The sequence below is a fragment of the Suncus etruscus genome, chromosome 11, assembly GCF_024139225.1.
Source record: "Suncus etruscus isolate mSunEtr1 chromosome 11, mSunEtr1.pri.cur, whole genome shotgun sequence".
NCBI lineage: Eukaryota > Metazoa > Chordata > Mammalia > Eulipotyphla > Soricidae > Suncus > Suncus etruscus.
The window spans coordinates 8,379,284-8,398,594 of NC_064858.1; the positions used below are offsets into that span (position 1 = coordinate 8,379,284).

A 19,311-nucleotide genomic window follows, 5' to 3' on the forward strand; every position below is an offset into this window, starting at 1 on the left:
TTGGTGGGGAGATTGGAGGGGTCGCATCAGGGCACTGGCCTGAGGGTTTGCAGGTCTACAGCCCCATGAGTGGACTACGAATAATGCATTCCTGGGGTCACAGGAACCCACAAGGAGAGAAACCAACTATCCAGACTAGTTTGCTTGCTGTGGGGGCTCCTGGTGTGTGCCCACAGGCCCCTAAAATCAATCCAGTGGAGCTCTCTCATCACCCCAGTGGAATCCGAAGGGGGCAGGAACCTGGCTGAAACCTGCCATGACAAGGAATCAGGCAGGTGATGGGGACCACCTCCCCTCAGACCACATCTGTGTCATGGAATTAGTAGCCTTGTGCTGGCTGGACAGGGGCACTGGGCCAGGGTGAGAGCCTGCATGCAAGATTGTGCATGTGTGCAAAGAGGTCCTGTAAAGTGAGGCCTTGCCTTCCTGTGGGAGGCCCCAGGTTCAGCATCAAGGAAGGGGAATGGGTGGGAATCAAGCTGCTAAGGTCCAAGGCCTCAGGGGGCGCTTGCAGCAGGCTGAGAACTTCTGCTTCTGGGGAGGAGACCACAGTGTGTCCCTCAGGCTACCTCTGCCCCCATAGCTGCTAGAAGGAAGCAGAAGAGGCCAGCCTGGTTTCTGTTCTATTTTATTGGGCGAGGGGGTTGGGATATACCCAGCATTGCTTAGGCTCACTGCCTACTCTGTGTTCAGGGCTTACTCCTGGCCTTGTGCTCAGAAATCACTCCTGGCAGTGCTCAGGGCTTACTCCTGGCTCTGCTCTCAGGAATTGTTTTTGGCCATACTTAGGGGTCAACTTGGCTCTGTATTCAAGACTCACTCCTGGGGGCCGGGCGGTGGCACTAAAGGTAAGGTACCTGCCTTGCCTGCGCTAGCCTTGGATGGACCGGCGGTTCGATCCCCCGGTGTCCCATATGGTCCCCCAAGCCAGGAGCAACTTCTGAGCACATAGCCAGGAGTAACTACTGAGCATTACCGGGTGTGGCCCAAAAACAAAAACAAAAACAAACAAGACTCACTCCTGGCTCTGCACTCAGGGATCACTCCTGGACCTACACAGAATTGACTCCTGGTGGTGCTAGGGGATAAAACTTGAGTCAGGGCCAGAGAGACATCATGAAGGTAGGGCATTTACCTTGCATGCAGAAGGATGGTGGTTCGAATCCCGGCATCCCATAGGGTTCCCGAAGCCTGCCAGGAGCCATTTCTAAGCGTAGAGCTAGGAGTAACCCCTGAGCGCTGCCGGATGTGACCCAAAAACAAAAACAAAAAACACAGAGAAAAGAATGAATGCAAGGCTGCATGCATGGCAGGTGCCCCATTCATTGCAGTATTGTACTGGCCCCCACACGCATGGTGTTTAAGGGAAAGTGCGATGGTGGCAGAAATGAGAGTCAGGTGAGGTGGCAGACACGAGTGTCACAGAAACTTGCACTCGGGCCCATCCTGGTCCCTTCCTCTGTACTACTAGGAGAAACACCCAAACAATGCCAGATGTAACCCCAAACCCACCACCATCAAAAAGAAAAAAGAAAGAGGGGCAGATGGAGTCATGTTCCAGGAAAGATGGAAAGAAGCCTACAGAAAGTCTTGAAAAGGGGGGGGATGGCTGACATGTGGTTATCTGGAAGTGGTCTGACCAACAAGGGAGAAATGAAGTGAAAAGGTTCAGTGTGGTGGCTGGCTCGGAGGAAGCGCCCTCTTCAGCAAACAGAAAAACTCAGCGGCTGCTGCAGGATATACTTAGAATGGTCTCAAGAAGATGACCCCAATCACAACTGCTCACCTTGGGAACACTGAATTAGAGGAGCCACTTTTCCCCATGGAATATTTTGCGCAATTGTGGAGCCCCATAGGCAGGAATGGAGCTGGGTTGAAAGAGCAAGTCCGGGGCCGGGCGGTGGCGCAAGAGGTAAGGTGCCTGCCTTGCCTGCACTAGCCTTGGACGGACCACAGTTCGATCCCCGGCGTCCCATATGGTCCCCCAAGCCAGGAGCAACTTCTGAGCGCATAGCCAGGAGTAACCCCTGAGCGTTACCGGGTGTGGCCCAAAAATCAAAAAAAAAAAAAAAAAAAAAAAAAAGAAAGAGCAAGTCCGGGACAGGAGAGAAAGCACAGCGATAAGGCGTTTGCCTTACATGCGGAAGGACGGTGGTTCGAATCCCGGCATCCCATATGGTCCCCCAAGCCTGCCAGGAGCAATTTCTGAGTAGAGAGCCAGGAATAATCCCTGAGTGCTGCCGGGTGAGACCAAATTCCCCACCCCACCCCCCAAAAAAAAGAAAGAGCAAGTCCAGAGGGAATGGAGCCTGCAAGACTTGAATTTTGACACCTGAGGCACACCTGGCCCCAGATTCCTTTTCCACAGATTCCAACACCCTTGGAATTCTGTTTATCTTTTATCTTCTTCCTCTTTATCTCCATGCAACATATTAACAGTCTTTTTTTTTTTAAATGATTGGTTTTTGGGCCACACCCTACAGTGCTCATCATTCACTCCTAACTCTGCACTCAGAAATCACCCGGGTCCAGAGAGATAGCACAGCGGAGTTTGCCTTGCAAGCAGCCGATCCAGGAACAAAGGTGGTTGGTTCGAATCCCGGTGTCCCATATGGTCGTCGTTCCCCCCCCCCCCCCCCCCCCCCCCGTGCCTGCCAGGAGCTATTTCTGAGCAGACAGCCAGGAGCAACCCCTGAGCACCGCTGGGTGTGGCCCAAAAACCAAAAAAAAAAAAAAAAAAAAAAAAAAAAGAAATCACCCTAGGCAAGTTGGGGGACCATATGGGATCCCTCCCCACGTTATTGGCAATGCAAGGCAAATGCCCTACCACTACACCATCTCTCCGGCCCGATAACAGTCTTTATTTTAACATCGAATCTGCCAACCCCAATATCTGAGTCTTCTCTGGATCTATTTCTGTTGCTTGTTTTCTCTGGTGCATCAGCCCCAGGTGGAAGTGGAGACACCATCTCTGAAATTGTAATTGCAGCATGTGAATTTCATAGGAACTCAACAAACTAAAGGAGAAAGTCCCTATCTGAGACTAGATCCCTCAGAAGACAGGATTAGTGATATTGAAGATAAAAAAATGGAAAAAAAAATTTTTTTTTGGTTTTTGAGCCACACCCAGCGGTGCTCAGGGGTTGTTCCTGGCTGTCTGCTCAGAAATAGCTCCTGGCAGGCACGGGGGACCACATGGGACACCGGGATTCGAACCAACCACCTTTGGTCCTGGATCGACTGCTTGCAAGGCAAACGCCACTGTGCTATCTCTCCGCCCCCCCCCCCCAATGGAAAATTTTAAATTTTGTTTTTGGGCCATACCTGGCAGCATTCAGGGTTACTCCTGGCTCTAGCACTCAGAAATTGCTCTTGGCAGGCTCAGAGGACCATATGAGATGCCAGGGATCGAACCCGGGTTGGCACATGCAAGGCAAACACCCTACCTGCTATTGTATTGCTGTGACCCCAGAATAATAGAAGAATTTACATAAGATACAAAGGGCCCGCAGAGATAGCACAGCGGTGTTTGCCTTGCAAGCAGCCGATCCAGGACCAAAGGTGGTTGGTTCGAATCCCGGTGTCCCATATAGTCCCCCGTGCATGCCAGGAGCTATTTCTGAGCAAACAGCCAGGAGTAACCCTGAGCACCACTGGGTGTGGCCCAAAAACAAAAACAAAAACAAAAAAACAAAAAAAAAAGATACAAAGGGGCCAGAGAGATAGCACAGCGGTAGGGTGTTTGCCTTGCACACAGCTGATCCAGGACAGAGGGAGGTTTGAATTCCATATGGTTTGAATTCATATGGTCTGGTCCCCCGTGCCTGCCAGGAGCGATTTCTGAGCACAGAGCCAGGAGTAACCCATGAGCACTGCCAGGTGTGACCCAAAAGCCAAAAATCAAAAACTTAAAAAAAAGAAAAAATGAATGCAAAAGGAGAAAGAAAAGGGATAGGAAAGGAAGAAAGCACCTCTCCCAGTATTTACATTAGTATATAGTCATTAGAGTTAACATAAGAGGAGGTTGAGGTAGAATAAACTGGAAACACATGGCCATCTGGTATCAATCCTCAGTACCCCATATGGTCCCCCAAGCCTTCCAGGAGCAATTCCTGAACACAGAGCCAGCAATAAGTCCTAAACATAATAAATCCTAAGCCAAAACAAAAATCAAAAAGTGATGGGGCCAGAGAGATGATATAGTCATTAGAGTTAACATAAGAGGAGGTTGAGGTAGAATAAACTGGAAACAATACACATGGCCATCTGGTATCAATCCTCAGTACCCCATATGGTCCCCCAAGCCTTCCAGGAGCAATTCCTGAACACAGAGCCAGCAATAAGTCCTAAACATAATAAGTCCTAAGCCAAAACAAAAATCAAAAAGTGATGGGGCCAGAGAGATGGTATGGAGGTAGAGCGTTTGCCTTGCATGTACAAGGACAGTGGTTCGAATCCCGGCATTCCACATGGTCCCCCGTGCCTGCCAGAGGCAATTTCTGAGCATAGAGCCAGAATTAACACTGACCGCTGCTGGGTGTGACCCGAAAATACAAATAAATAAATAAATAAATAAATAAATAAACAAATAAATAAATAAAAGTAAAAAGTGACAGGCGTGGTAGTATAGTGGGTAAATTGCTTGCCTTGCAAGCAACCAAATCTGGTTGTATCCTATAGGGTCCCATGAGCACCAGCAGGAGTAATTGCTGAATGCAGAGCCAGGAGTAACCCCAGAACATCGCTGGGTATGGCCCCAAAACTGAAACACACAAACACACACACAATCTGGAAATGACCCAAATATCTATTCAGCAATTAAAAACTTGGGCAGGGGAGTGGCATGGTAGAACAGTTAAAGAGCCTGTCTTGCATCTCACTGGCCCCATTTTGATCCCAGCATCACATGCACCCACATGCAAACCCCCAAATTCCAAATAAATTAATACATGTATCAACACTGATGGATCTCACACACACAGTAATTGTTGTAATTGTTGTAATATTGTTTTTGCCTGTCATCCCACCTGGATCTTCCAGGTGGGGGTGATTAAGGAAACAAATAAATAGCTTGTTGGGGAGGCATAGGGAGCTCTTTTGCCAGAACTGACAGCTTGTTCAGTTTGCTTTTAGGAGCTGGCTGCAACTGACAAAAGACTTTCTTTGCTGAACCTTTGGTCCCCTAATCTTTTGCATTCGTTGATTATTTACTCCGGATATTATTATCAAAGTCTCCCCCAAAAGGGGGGACGGAAGAATGGGATTCAATTTATCTTTCTGGGACTCATTCTTAGACTTGGAGACCATCAACAAGGGGTTTGACCTCCCCCCACAGTGAGGCACTTGCCTTGCACTCAGCTGGCCTGGGTTCCATCCCTAGCACCTCATCCAGGAACCAGATCTCTACCAGGAATGATTCCCTGAGAGTAAGACTGGAACGTCACTTAGGTTATGGCCCCCAAAACAGAATGAAACAAAAAGACTCTCTCTCTCTCTCTCTCTCTCTCTCTCTCTCTCTCTCTCTCTCTCTCTCTCTCTCTCTCTCTCTCTCTCTCTCCTCTCTCTCTCTCTCTCTCTCTCTCTCTCTCTCTCTCTCTCTCTCTCTCTCTCTCTCTCTCTCTCTCTCTCTCTCTCTCTCTCTCTCCTCTCTCGTCTCTTTTTCACACACACACACACACACAGCCCTCAGAGAACAGTCATGAAAATTTTAGATTCTGATTTACTAATCTGAAAAATTCATAAGGAAGGAGGGTGAGTGTCCCACAACACAAGGTAAAACAAAATGAGGTGAAGGATGGTGAGAAAGTCTCACACCTTCATGACAAGCTTCCCAGCTAGCAAATCCATCCAGACAAGGATCTGGTGATGAACCCAGAGCCGGGAGTGGAAACACGGAGATGGCATTTTAATGAATCAAATCTCAAATTATCCAAATAAGATTTCTACAGTTTTCTTGTGGACACGGGTCCAATGCCTTAGAGAACAACAGAATGCCAGGTACCATCCATCACCTCAGCCCTTCCTTTTGAGCAGATAAGGAGGTGTTGGCCTTCCTCCAACCCTTCTCCACCCCATTCCCAGTTTTGGGTCAGACACACAGATCTACGCTACAGACAGGAGGAAAGAACAGATTGGGAGTTCACATGATGCACCCCGTGATTACACAAGGCTTCTGTGTGCTTATATTTTCTCTTTTGGTTTTTGGGCCACACCCTGCGATGCGCAGGGCTGTCTCCTGGCCCTGCACTCAGGGATCATCTTGGCAGGGCTCAGGGGGAACCCTAGGAGTTCTTTGGGTCATGGGGAATCCAAGAGCAGACCTAGGTAGGGCCTCACACATTCAAACTCTGTTCTCTCCGCACCTGGGAGCCACATTCCCTGCCCCAGATCAGACAGAAGTGCTGTGCAGTGTCTGCGGGTGGCATAAATAGGCTTGCCAGGACCTTGCCAGGGCCCTACAACTGTCCTGCCCAGTGGACAGAAAAGTCGCCTTTCTCTTGCACCCCTGCGGACCTCAGCGAGCGTGATCTGCGGCCAGTGGCACCTTTTTTGGTGGGAGACTTGCTTTGGGGAAGGCCTCAGCACCCTGCACCGAGTGACCATGCGCTTGCTCTGAGGGAATTCTCTAAGAAGATGAAGGAAGAGAGACAGACACCTCCCTGGGGTGCTGGGGTGCTGGACCCACCGCATGCACACCAGCTGGTGTGCATTATAATTATAATAGATCTTATAATAAGAGGCTAGGAGCAGGAGCATTCTTCAGGGATTCAGGGCTCTTGGATTTGTGGGCCCTACGGTGCCCGAGAGGGACAGAACACAATATGCAAGGCACGCGTCCCGCCTGGCGTGGCTGGTGCGTGCGGCATCATCGTCACCGCATCTGCGTACTGTGGAGCCGGCTTGGATCCTGCCGCGCAGGGCGGGGCCTGTATGGGGCGTGGTTTAGTGGAGGGGCGTGGCCTCAATGCTGGGCGGGATCTGATTGGACCGGTCTGACTGAAGATGAGATCTGATAGGGCTGGGGCCTGTCGGGGCGGGGCCTGAAGGAGGCGGAATCTAGAGGCAGGGCGGAGCCTAATGGGGCGGGGCCTAAAGTGGGGTAGGACCTTACGGTTGGTGGAGGGAGAAGAGTGGGCGGGTCTGACTGTGCCGGTCTGACGGAAGGTGAGCACTGATAGGTCCGGGGCCTGAGGCTCTGGCGGAGGGGCGGGGCCTAAAGATTGGTGGGAACAGCCGACTGGGCGGGGCATCAAGGCTCAGCGGGACCTGATTGGACCGAAATTGGGCGGGGCCTGGGGAGGCGGGATCTGCTACGGGCGGGGCCTCACGGTTGGTGGACGCAAAAGACTGGGCGGGGCCTCGAGGCTGCGCGGAATCTGACTGGACCGGGGCCTGACGGGGGCGGGACCCGACGACAGGAAGGGGCGTGGCCTTAAGGAGGAGGCGGGACCCTGCTGCGAGGCTGGGCCTTACGGTTGGTGGAGGCAAACGCCTGGGCGGGGCTTCTCAAGGCTAGGAGGAGCCTAATTGGACCGCTGCCTGCAGAAGGGGCGTGGCCCGGCGTCGGGGTCGACCCCGCCCTCACGCTGGGGTCCCGGCGGCTGTAGGCGACGTCGCGGCGCGGGGCTAACGGCGCCACCGGTGGGCTGCCCGCCCGCCCGCCCGCCCGCCCGCCGAGGTCCCCGCGACATCGCGGAGCTGCGGGGGCGACGCGCCTGGGCCCCGGAGGATGTGACGGGCCCGAGCGGCGCGGAGCCGGGCCGCGGACGGGGTAAGGCGTGGGCAGGGCCGGAGCCGCAGCCGCAGGACGAGGCCCACCCGGAGCCCACGCCTGGCCCCGAAAGTGACAGCTCGGCCGCGTTCCCGGGATGGGGCCCCCCGGGGAGAGAATCCCCGACGCCCGGGCCTGCCTGCAGGGAGGCCGGGGACGGACAGCCAGGGCCCAGGATCGCAGGGTCGCAGGACCAGGCCGGGCCCCGCCGCTTGCCGCCCGGAGCCCGTGACGGGCACTGACAGCTGCTTCACCCCAAGGGACCCACGTGGCCCGTCTCCAGGGGCCGGTTGTCGCCCTTGTGGGGTCAGCCTGGGGCACGCTGGTTCAGAAGCAGGCGATGGGGTGCCTCTGTGTGTGTTGATCTGTTTTGTTTTGGGGTCGCACCCGGCTTGCTCAGGGGTTCCTCCTGGTAGGCTCGGGGGTGGGGGGATCCTGTGGGATGCCCTATGGGATTCGAACCCCCGACCTTCTGCATGCAAGGCAAATGCTCTGCCTCCATGCGATCTCTCCCACCCCGTGTGTGTTGGTTGATCTTTTGGTCTCCTCCTCCTCCCCTCTCTTTGTGTTGTTGTTGGCAAGTCAGACATAACCTGACCTGGACTCGTGTTTAAGTGTGTGTATGGGTGTGTCTCTGTGTGTGTGTGTGTGCGTGCTTCTGCGGTGCCAAGGGTCCCACCTGGAGACGCCAACGTGCAAGGCAAGTGCTCCTAGGTCAGACTGCAATGGCTGCACGCCCATGCCCAGCCAGCTGAGTTTTCAACCTCCCTGAGCTTGGGGCTGCTTTCAAACTCAAACCCAAGGTGGGTTGGAGGAACAGGGGTCAGAGCTGAGACGGGCTGCGGTTCTGTCAGATCTCATGCTTCCCAGCCATGATACACAGCTTGTTTTTGTTAGTTTTGGGGCCACACCAGGTGGTGTTCATGACTTAGATCCGACTCTTAACTCAGGGGTCACTCCTTGGTGGGGTTCAGGAGATCAAACACTTGCAAGTGCTCTTGCTCCAGCCCCAGGCCTGCGTCTATTCAAAGCAGTGCTCACACATACCTGGCCGCCAACAGCTCCCGAGCATGGCAAATAGATGCTCCTTCACGAAAGCCCAGGGCCACCATAGTGTAGTGGCAGGAGAGCCACTAGTGGGGTTTGCCCCCCACCCCCGAACTGCTGCCTGACCTGGTCCCTCCCACCAGGTACACGCCATGAAGCTAAAGAAGCAGGTGACTGTGTGTGGGGCAGCGATCTTCTGCGTGGCCGTCTTCTCACTCTACCTTATGCTGGACCGTGTTCAGCATGATCCATCTCGGCACCAGAATGGAGGCAACTTTCCCCGGGTGAGTCAGGCCTGGTGCCACACACACACACACACACACACACACACATGTGCAGAGACACACGTAGACACAGCAAAGATATAGACACACAGACATAATGTACACACTCAGACCAATAGACTCATTAGGCTCTTTGGCACCTCAGATGGCTGGGTTTGGTCAGCCCCAGGCAGGAGCGTCCCTTCCCTGTGGGCAGCTTTCTAGAAAAGCTGGGAGGAAGAACAGCCATCAGCACAGCTCCCTGCCCTGGCCACGGTCCAGGAAGGCATGGCTGATTTACAGTGGCATTCAGGGATGCCCCTCAGGGCACACCACTGGGCCTAGTGGCAGGCCACGTGTGGTTCATGCATCTACCGTCCCACCCCAGCCTGCTCCCTGTAGGCTCTATTTGAATCTGGAAGGGCCCAACATCATCAGCCTGGGCAGCAGGGTCCCCCAGCCCACTCTCCAGGCCACCAGGAGCCATGATGGATGACACAGACCCCTTTTGTTCTCGTGGCAGAGCCAAATTTCTGTGCTACAGAACCGCATCGAACAGCTGGAGCAGCTGCTGGAGGAGAACCACGAGATCATCAGCCATATCAAAGACTCGGTGTTGGAGCTGACGGCCCACGCTGAGGGCTCGCCCGCACTGCTGCCCTACCACACGGCCAATGGCTCCTGGGTGGTGCCACCTGAGCCACGGCCCAGCTTCCTCTCCGTCTCCCCGCAAGACTGCCAGTTCGCACTGGGGGGCCAGGGCCAGAAGCCAGAGCTGCAGGTGAGAGCCCAGCTGGGGAGGGCAACAGTACAGCGGGGAGGACACTGGCCTTGCACGGAGCCAACCTGGGCTCAATCCTGACATCCCAAAGGGTCCCCTGAGCCAGGAGTGATTCCTGAGCGCAGAAGCAGAAGTAACCCCCGAGCACCTCTGGGTGTGGTCCCAAAACTGAAAATCTTAAATGATAAAAAGAGTCCAGCTGGTCAGGATCCCTGCTCCACACCTCATGAGGAACTTGTGTCCCCTGCCTGCCTGCCTGTCGCTGCAGATGCTGACGGTGTCCGAGGAGCTGCCTTTTGACAACGTGGATGGTGGCGTGTGGAAGCAGGGCTTTGACATCTCCTACAGCCCGCACGACTGGGACGCGGAGGACCTGCAGGTGTTTGTGGTTCCCCATTCGCACAACGACCCAGGTGAGCCCAACCTGGCCAGCTGTGCTCAGGGCTGCCGCCACCTCTGTGCTTAAAGGCTAGGTAGAGCTGGGGATCAAAACGGGGTTGGCTGTCAGGCAAGCGTCTTAAGCCCTGAGTCATCCAGCCCCATTTAGTGGGTTTAGTTTTGAGGGTGTGGGGAGTTACTCAATAGTGTTCAGAGCTCACTCCAGGCTCTGTGCTCAGGATTCACTCTGTGCTTGGGGCCCACTTCCAGCTCTGCTTAGTAAACCACATCCAGTGGCAGGAATCAAACCGGGGTCAGTAGTGTTGAAAGCAGCATCCTGCCCCATTGTACTGTTTCTTTGCCCCCCCATGCCCCCCCTTTTTTTGGGGGGGTCACACCCAGCAGTGCTCAGGAGTTACTCCTGACTCTGTGCTCAGAAATCGCCCCTGGCAGGCACAGGGGACCATATGGGATGCCAGGATTTGAACCGCCATCCTTCTGCATGAAAGGCAAATGCCTTGCCTCCATGCTATCTCTCCGGCCCCCCCCCCCCCATGCCCTTTCTGATGGGATGGTAAATGAGCATGGAGGGGACATGATGGGGTGGGGGTTGCGTGGATGGGACAGGCCGTCCCACAGGCTGCTGTGGGCCCTGCAGGCTGGGTCAAGACCTTCGACAAGTACTACGCGGAGCATACGCAGCACATTCTCAACAGCATGGTGACCAAGCTGCAGGAGGACCCCCGGCGCCGCTTCCTCTGGGCCGAGGTTTCCTTCTTCGCCAAGTGGTGGGACAATATCAGCACCCAGAAGAGGAACGCCGTGCGCAGGTCAGTGCATGCAGAAGGAGTGGGGCCCCAGCAGAGATCAGAGCTGCAGCAAGGGGCCCTAGAACGAGAGGACCCAGCCAATAGTGTTAGGAGAGGCCAAAGCGGCGCAAGTGGAGAGGAAGCGTGAGGCACATTCCCAGGAGCCTGGACAGAGGCTGGGGTCTGTCCTTTTTTCGCAGGCCTGGGCTTAGCCCGGGGCATTATCATCCCCTGCCTGCCGGGCAGGACTTGCCTCCATTCACTGAGTCTTCACTGCAGGCTGGTCGGGAACGGGCAGCTGGAAATGGCAACGGGCGGCTGGGTGATGCCTGACGAGGCCAACTCGCACTATTTCGCGCTCATTGACCAGCTCCTCGAGGGTCACCAGTGGCTGGAGCGGAACCTTGGTGGGTGCTTGGTGGGCACGGGGTGGGGAGTGGGGGGTCCTTCACCCTCTGGGCCTGGCAAACTGGCCCAGCGGGAGCAGGGCCCAGGGAGTGGCCCTCAAGGCTGGTGGTTTTCACGCCCTGCCTAGGTGCCACCCCGCGCTCGGGCTGGGCCGTGGACCCGTTCGGGCACAGCTCCACCATGCCCTACCTGCTGCGGCGTGCCAACATCAGCAGCATGCTTATCCAGAGAGTTCACTACATCATCAAGAAGCATTTCTCTGCCACCCACAGTCTGGAGTTCATGTGGAGGCAGACGTGGGGTGAGGCCAGGCCAGGACAAGGAGCCCAGAGTTGCACCCGATCTGCATGGGTGGGGGGACACATCAGCCCCTGGCCCCTCTAGGCCCTGCCATCCGTCCCGAGGGTCTGAGCTTGTGTGAGCCTTTCTCCATGGGCCCTGGGGTCTCTGCAGCCACCCCTCCCCCCAGCCACCCCCATTGTCCAGACAACTTTGTCTCACACCCGTCCCCCAGTCATGCCTGTGTGCCCCCACAGACTCGGACGCCAGCACGGATATCCTCTGCCACATGATGCCTTTCTACAGCTACGACATCCCCCACACCTGTGGCCCCGACCCCAAGATCTGCTGTCAGTTTGACTTCAAACGCTTGCCCGGTGGCCGCATCAACTGTCCCTGGAAGGTGCCGCCTCGGACTATCACGGAGGCCAATGTGGCCGAGAGGTACGTGCCGCTGCTGCCTCTGGAGCTTGGCCTGGGCCCTGCTACCAGAGATGGGCGCGGCCCAGCCCAGTGCTGGAAGGGGAGGCCACCCGGTGCTCATGCAGCCAGAAGGGCGGGGCCAGAGAGATAGGGCAGGGGTTAAGGCACTTGTCTTGCATGTAGCAGACCCAGGCTTGATCCCCTGCATCTGAGCCCCATCCGGAATGATCCCTGCACAGCCAGTTGTGGCCCCAAAATCAAAACACAAAGGTAGAAGGTCTGGAGAGATAGCAGAGTGGCGTTTGCCTTGCAAGCAGCCAATCCAGGACCAAAGGTGGTTGGTTCAAATCCTGGTGTCCCATATGGTCCCCCGTGCCTGCCAGGAGCTATTTCTGAGCAGACAGCCAGGAGTAACCCTTGACACTGCCGGGTGTGGCCCAAAAACCAAAAAAAAAACAAACACAAAGGTAGAAAAGAGTGATGGAAACAGTGACAGTGATTGTGTAGGAGTTGGACTGGCCTCAGGAATGGAAGGAGCCAAACTGGTTTTCACTTGCAGTGCTCGAATTGATTGGGGTTGTCTGAGGGGGTGAAACCTAACCGGTGTACTTGGAGAGAAAGTGTCTTTGTTTCTGGGGCTTGAGCTCAGTGGAGCCACGTCCCACCTCCTTACCTTCTCCCTGGCCTGCGCTTGGCTCCCAAGTCTTGTGATATGGCCCCCCTGTAGCTCCCTTGGAATATCTTGGGGCTCACATACCGCCCCCCCCATTGAGCGCCACTGGCCTGGGGTTTCATGCACATGCCAGGTGGATTAGAAGAGGTTGGAAATGTGCTCCGGGGCTGTCTCCCTGCATGCTTTGCATTATTCATTAATATGTTTTGGGGGCCACACCCAGCAGTGCTTGGAGCTTGCTCCTGGCTCGATGCTTGGAATCACTCCTGGTGGCACCAGGAACCTTATGGAACCCAGACTTGGCCACAGGCGAGGCGAGCGCTCTACCCACTGCATTATCTCTTTAGCCCCTTTACCCGAGTTCAGATGGGAAGAAAGGAGGTAGGAGCTTGATGCAGATGGTCCTTGCTATATGTCCGGATATAGTTCGTTTGGACGCATGTTACCAGCCCAGATGTTCTTCTCACACTCTAGAGCAGCGGTCCTCAAACTTTTTAAACAGGGGGCCAGTTCACTGTCCCTCAGACCATTGGAGGCTGGACTATAGTAAAAACAAAAACTATGAACAAATTTCTATGCACACTGCATATATCTTATTTTGAAGTGAAGAAACAAAATGGGAACAAATACGGTATTTGGCCTGTGGACCATGGTTTGAGGACCACTCCTCTAGAGTCTGGGCTCAGGAGGGGTCTAGGAAGGTTTTTTTTTGTTTTGTTTTTTTTTGTTTTTTTGTTTTTTTTTTGGTTTTTGGGTCACACCCAGCGTTGCTCAGGGGTGACTCCTGGCTGTCTGCTCAGAAATAGCTCCTGGCAGGCATGGGGGACCATATGGGACACCGGGATTCGAACCAACCACCTTTGGTCCTGGGTCGGCTGTTTGCAAGGCAAACACCGTTGTGCTATCTCTCCGGGCCCAGGGGTCTAGGAAGGTTTTAGCTGCTCTGGGTCATTCAGCGCAGGGCAACTGGGGGATCAGAACCCAAGTCCAGGGTCAGAGTGATAGTACAGCGGTAGGGCATTTGCCTTGCATGCAGATGATCCAGGACAGACCTGTGTGCAATCCCCAGCATCCTATATGGTCCCCTGAGCCTGCAAAAAAAGAAAAGAACTGAGCCCAGAGTCTTGAGTCCTACGGCAGACAAGATTCCCCTTTAGCTCCAGACAGAGATTGAGGAGGTTCTGGAGGAGGGGTTGGGACCTGTGGGCATCAGTGTCCCCCATCCCCGTGTCAGCACCTTCCCGCGGCTCCCCCAGGGCCACCCTGCTCCTGGACCAATACCGTAAGAAGTCACGGCTCTTCCGCACCAACGTGCTCCTGGTCCCACTGGGCGACGACTTCCGCTATGACAAGCCCCAGGAGTGGGACGCTCAGTTCTCCAACTACCAGCGGCTCTTCGACTTCCTCAACAGCAAGCCCGAGCTGCACGTGCAGGTGGGGTTCCACAGGCGGACAGGCAGGTGGGCAGGGACCAGCCATGGGGGCACAGCTGATGTTGTGGACTGGGGTGCTCGCAGGCCCAGTTCGGCACCCTGTCCGAGTACTTTGACGCGCTCTACAAGAAGACGGGCGTGGAGCCGGGCGTCCGGCCTCCCAGCTTTCCTGTGCTAAGCGGGGACTTCTTCTCCTACGCCGATCGGGAGGACCACTACTGGACTGGCTACTTCACCTCCCGACCGTTCTACAAGAGCCTGGACCGGGTCCTGGAAGCTCACCTGCGGTGAGCTCCCCATCTCTTTCCCAATCGTCCTCCCCACCCCATCCCCTTAACCTTAAACCTGGGCTATGGGGCAAGAGCACAGAAGGGGCACACGGGTGCTGCCATCTCTCCACAGCGGTGCTGAGATCCTCTACAGCCTGGCTGTGGCGCACGCCCGACGCTGCCAGCTAGCCAGCCAGTACCCACTCTCCAACCTGGCGCTGCTCACAGATGCACGGCGTGCCCTGGGGCTATTCCAGCACCATGATGCCATCACAGGCACTGCCAAGGAGGCTGTGGTGGTGGACTACGGGGTCAGGTGAAGCCCAAGCGGCGGTAGTGCTGGGTGGGTGCAGGACACGCCTGCAGGCTCGGGTGTAGGGGGAGAAGTTATTCTTGCCACTGTCCTGTTCCTGCCCAGGCTACTTCGTGCGTTGCTGGGCCTGAAGCAAGTTATCGTCAATGCGGCTCATTTCCTGGTACTGGCAGACAAGGCCACCTACCGCTTCGACCCCGACACCCCCTTCCTGCAGATGGTGAGCTGGGTGGGGGTGCTGGGGGCAGCCGGGATAGGGCGGATGCCCAGCCCAGTCCAGTCCAGCACTGTCCCCCTGCTTGTGGGTCCAGGATGACAGCCGCGCCAGCCACGATGCCCTGCCTGAGCTCACTGTGATCCAGCTGGATGCTGCGCCCCGGTGAGCACCCTCCCTTCCGCCCTGGGTCTCTCTTGCTGGCCAGCGAGGACGGGAACTGGCAGAGCCAGGGACTAGCCCATATGTCCCTCCCACCAGGTACGTGGTGCTGTTCAACCCACTGGACCAGGAGCGGCTCAGCTTGGTGTCCCTGCTGGTCAACACACCCCACGTGCGCGTCTTCTCAGAGGATGGGCAACCCCTGGCCGTGCAGGTCAGCGCCCACTGGAAGTCAGCCACTACCACGGCCCCCGACATCTACCAGGTGAGATGCTGTGTCTCTCTGCCAATGCTGCTCAGCCATGTCACAGCCACTCGACACTGAAGCCCGTCTGGTGCCCCTGTAGGTGTCTGTGCCCCTCCGCCTGCCTGCTCTGGGCCTGAGTGTGCTGCAGCTGCAGGCGGGCCAGGCCGGGGCCCACTCGCTGGCTTCCTCCACGAGGGTCTACCTCCACGGTCGGCGGCTGTCAGTCAGTAAGCCTGGGGCCTTCCCCCTGCGTGTCCTCGATGCCGGCGCTGGTGACTTCTCTCTCAGCAACCAGTACATGCAGGTCTGGTTCTCAGGCCTCACGGGGTTGCCCAAGGTAAGGGCGCGGGGTTAAGAGCGGACCCAGCGGGGATCCTAGGCGGGAGGCACTGGGGGGTGTCAGGCCGGTCCTTGGGGCAGGCCTGACATGCTGCTGTGGGGCCAGGGGTCAGGGCTGTGTTTCTCGGCAGAGTGTCCGAAGGGTAGACGAGGAGCGGGAGCACTGGCTGGGCATGGAGCTCCTGGTGTACGGCACCCGCACATCCAAGGACAAGAGTGGGGCCTACCTCTTCCTGCCTGATGGCGAGGCCCAGGTAGGGGTCTCTGTGGGGAGCCAAGGGGAAGAGGGGGCCGGGCTGGGGGACACGAGCTTGTAGCCATCACTGGGGGACTGGCACCTGCCGTGCACTGGGCCCGGGGCCAGTTGCTACCTCAGATGGTGGGTGATGGTCCATCTTGGCCCTTTCCCAGCCCTATGTCCCCAAGGAGCTACCCGTGCTGCGGGTCACCGAGGGCCCGTTCTTCTCCGAAGTGGCCACACACTATGAGCACGTCCACCTGGTGGTCCGGCTCTATAACCTGCCAGGTGGGTGTGGCTTGGCTTGGCTGTGTCCTGAATGCCAGAGGGTGGGCCTGGCTCCAACCCCACCTAGCCTGTGGTTGGTCTCTTAGCTTATGGTCTCTGTCAGCCCCTGGCCCCTTAGCGGGCTATTGAGTCTCTGTCCATGCCCAGGGGTGGAGGGGCTGTCCCTGGACGTGTCGTGCCTGGTGGACATCCGGGACTACGTGAACAAGGAGCTGGCCTTGCGCGTGCACACAGACATCAAGAGCCAGGACGTCTTCTTCACCGACCTCAATGGTTTTCAGGTTCATCCGGGGGTCCCCGCAGCATTGGCCTCGGGGGGCTGGTGAGGGAGATAAGTTGGCACCTCTCCCATGTGGGCACCCCTGAGTGCCAGCCTGGTCCCCCCAGGTGCAGCCCCGGCGCCGTCTTCGGAAGTTGCCTCTGCAGGCCAACTTCTACCCGATGCCCGTCATGGCCTACATCCAGGATGCCCAGAGCCGCCTCACTCTACACACAGCCCAGGCGCTTGGCGTGTCCAGCCTCAGTGATGGTGAGTGTGAGACGATGAATGCTTCCCTCTGGCTCCCTAAAAAGAGCAGAGAGGGACAATTAGAAACCATCTAAAACAAAGCAAACACCATCTTGCTGTCTTAATACTGTCAGCTTTTAACTGAGGAAACATGCTACAGAATAGTTTAGATGCCAGGGACCCCTTCAAGTTCTGGAGACACCCTCCAGGGTGGCCCAGGAAAGGGATCAAGGACTTGAGTGTCAGCCTGAGTCCAGCAGAGGGAAGGAGGAAGGTCATCGGGGTAGCACCTCTGAGGATGGAGCAGAAAAGCTGACCCCGACCCCAACCTTCACACACACCATGCAGTCCCCCAAGCACCACAGGGTCACTCCTGAGCACTACTGGCTGTAGCCTGAAAACAAAACAAAGCAACAACTTTCTGTCTGCCAGGCACCACTCCTGGCACTTTGTCGTGAGCTCTGTCCCTGACATTCCCCGGGCTGGGCTCACTGTTCCCACCCACCCACCCAGGCCAGCTGGAGGTGATTCTGGACCGGCGTCTGATGCAAGATGACAACCGGGGCCTTGGCCAAGGACTCAAGGACAACAAGAAGACCCGTAATCACTTCCGACTCCTGTGGGAGCGCCGCCAGGTGACCTCCAGCCACCAGGTGAGATCTGCAGGTGGGGCGTCGTCCTGCCGAGCGAAGTGCTAAGGAGGGACCCAGATGAGCTCCCCGAGCTCTGACTGTCCTCTTGGCCTGCAGGTGCCCGAGCCCCTGACCACCAGCTACCCATCCCTCCTCAGCCATCTGACAGCAGCGCACCTCAGCGCACCCGTGCAGGCCCTGCCTGTGGCCCTGGGCCAGACCCCTGGGCCTAGCCTGCGCTCCTTCCACCCGCTGGGGTCCCCACTGCCCTGCGACTTCCACCTCCTGAATCTGCGTTCGCTGCCAGCCGAGGTGAGCCCAGCTATGCCCTCACCCACCCCTGAAGGCCCAGGGTACTAGCCTGGCTGTGTATGTGTTTGTGTGTGTGTGTGTGTAGCCTGGCTCTGTGTGTGTGTGGGGGGGTAGCCTGATGTGTGTGTGTGTCTAGCTATGCCCACACTCACCCCTGAAGGCCCAGGGCAGCCTGGCTCTGTGTGTGTGTGTGTGTGTGCGCAGGTGCATAGCCCACACTTGTGACCAGCAGGTCTCATGCCGCCGTCCATCCTATCTGTCCCCAGGAGGAATCCTTGCCCTCAGGGGAAGCCGCTCTCATCTTACACCGGAAAGGTTTTGACTGTGGCCTTGAGGCCAAGAACTTGGGCTTCAACTGTACCACCAGCCAAGGCAAGGTGAGGGGGCGCCCTGTTCTTTGGGGTTCTGGGACCAGCCAAAGCAAGATGAGGGACATACCCCTATTGGTTGGGGGTTCTGGTATACTGTATACCAGTTAGTACTCTGGGGCATGGCAGGGGCTCTGAAGAGAGAAGGGGTGGAGATGTGGGGTACAGGGCCATTAAAGACCCTGTGTCCTGTTGGGGTTCGACCAGGCCCATCAGAAAATGGCACCATGCAGAGCCTTTCTGGAAGCTTCTCTGCCTCCTGATAGGAGCTGAACAGACTAGGCTTCCTGCCCAATACACATGGGTGTGGGTGTTGCAATCAGGGCAAAGTTTCTGGCAGGTTCTGAACGGCTCCCAGACCTGCAGACACATCCATACCCCCTGCACCTTCGTCCCATCTTGCAGGTGGCCCTGGGAACCCTCTTCCAGGGCCTGGACGTGACCTTCCTGCAGCCCAGCTCACTGACCTTGCTGTACCCACTGGCCTCGCCCTCCAACAGCACGGACATCTACCTGGAGCCCATGGAGGTGGCCACGTTCCGGCTGCGCCTGGGCTAGGCTGCCCATTGGAGCCCCAACATGGAGACACCTGGGCCCGGGTCTCATCTACCTCTCAGAGCTGGGATGACTGGCCCGCCCGCTCACTTGTTGCTTCCGGGTGGGAGCAGCTCCCACACTTGGGATGTCGAGCTGCGCAGAGATAAGGTGGGGGGCCCTGGGAAGCCTCCATTTCGGGTCAGGAGGCCCAGGCCCTAGTGCAATGGAGGAGCCAAGAGGGAAAGGAGTCACCAGGAGGCGCTGCCGCCCAGGGTTGTACCAGAGATACGGCCACTGTGCTCTGCGGCTGTGCCTGGAGGGAGCTGTGGGTGTGAAAAAACTTGTGCAGGGAGCAGAAACCCCTTTTGGTCCGAGTGCAGACTTGGGGGTTGGTGGTAAGGGTGGGGGACCCTCCCTGGCTCCTGGACTCAGTCCCACTGTACCCAAGTCCTTTCTGGCCCAGGGGTGCTAGGGTGGCACATTTTTTTCTCCCTGCCATGGAAGCCCCAGTGCGTGGCAGTGTGGAAAGGCTCTCAGGTCCCTGGCAGCCTGGGGAGCCTGGAGACGCAAGAGGGGATGACACCTAGCACCTCCCCTGGACCAGAGCACCCGAGAAAAC

The 19,311-nt window shown here is 56.7% G+C and overlaps 1 protein-coding gene across 1 annotated transcript; it reads left to right on the plus strand.

The window, feature by feature from the left end:
* The first annotated feature begins 7,637 nt into the window (after positions 1–7,637).
* Positions 7,638–19,250, plus strand: MAN2A2 (mannosidase alpha class 2A member 2). Its single transcript, XM_049783287.1, has 23 exons — positions 7,638–7,771; positions 8,962–9,102; positions 9,605–9,862; positions 10,131–10,275; positions 10,899–11,070; positions 11,329–11,456; positions 11,585–11,758; positions 11,994–12,180; positions 14,089–14,266; positions 14,350–14,552; positions 14,668–14,850; positions 14,953–15,067; positions 15,159–15,226; positions 15,323–15,488; positions 15,571–15,807; positions 15,941–16,063; positions 16,221–16,335; positions 16,483–16,616; positions 16,723–16,864; positions 17,357–17,496; positions 17,593–17,787; positions 18,054–18,164; positions 18,561–19,250. Exons 2-23 carry the CDS (start codon positions 8,971–8,973, stop codon positions 18,711–18,713), a joined length of 3,459 nt encoding a protein of 1,152 aa, XP_049639244.1. The 5' UTR covers positions 7,638–7,771; positions 8,962–8,970; the 3' UTR covers positions 18,714–19,250.
* The last annotated feature ends 61 nt before the right edge of the window (positions 19,251–19,311 follow it).

Bases quoted from the DNA above. Each gene is read 5' to 3' on its own strand.
- MAN2A2 (XM_049783287.1), top strand. From the start codon at position 8,971: ATGAAGCTAAAGAAGCAGGTGACTGTGTGTGGGGCAGCGATCTTCTGC. The intron at 9,863-10,130 runs GTGAGAGCCCAG...CTGTCGCTGCAG, and splicing joins GCCAGAAGCCAGAGCTGCAG to ATGCTGACGGTGTCCGAGGA. The intron at 11,457-11,584 runs GTGGGTGCTTGG...CGCCCTGCCTAG, and splicing joins GTGGCTGGAGCGGAACCTTG to GTGCCACCCCGCGCTCGGGC.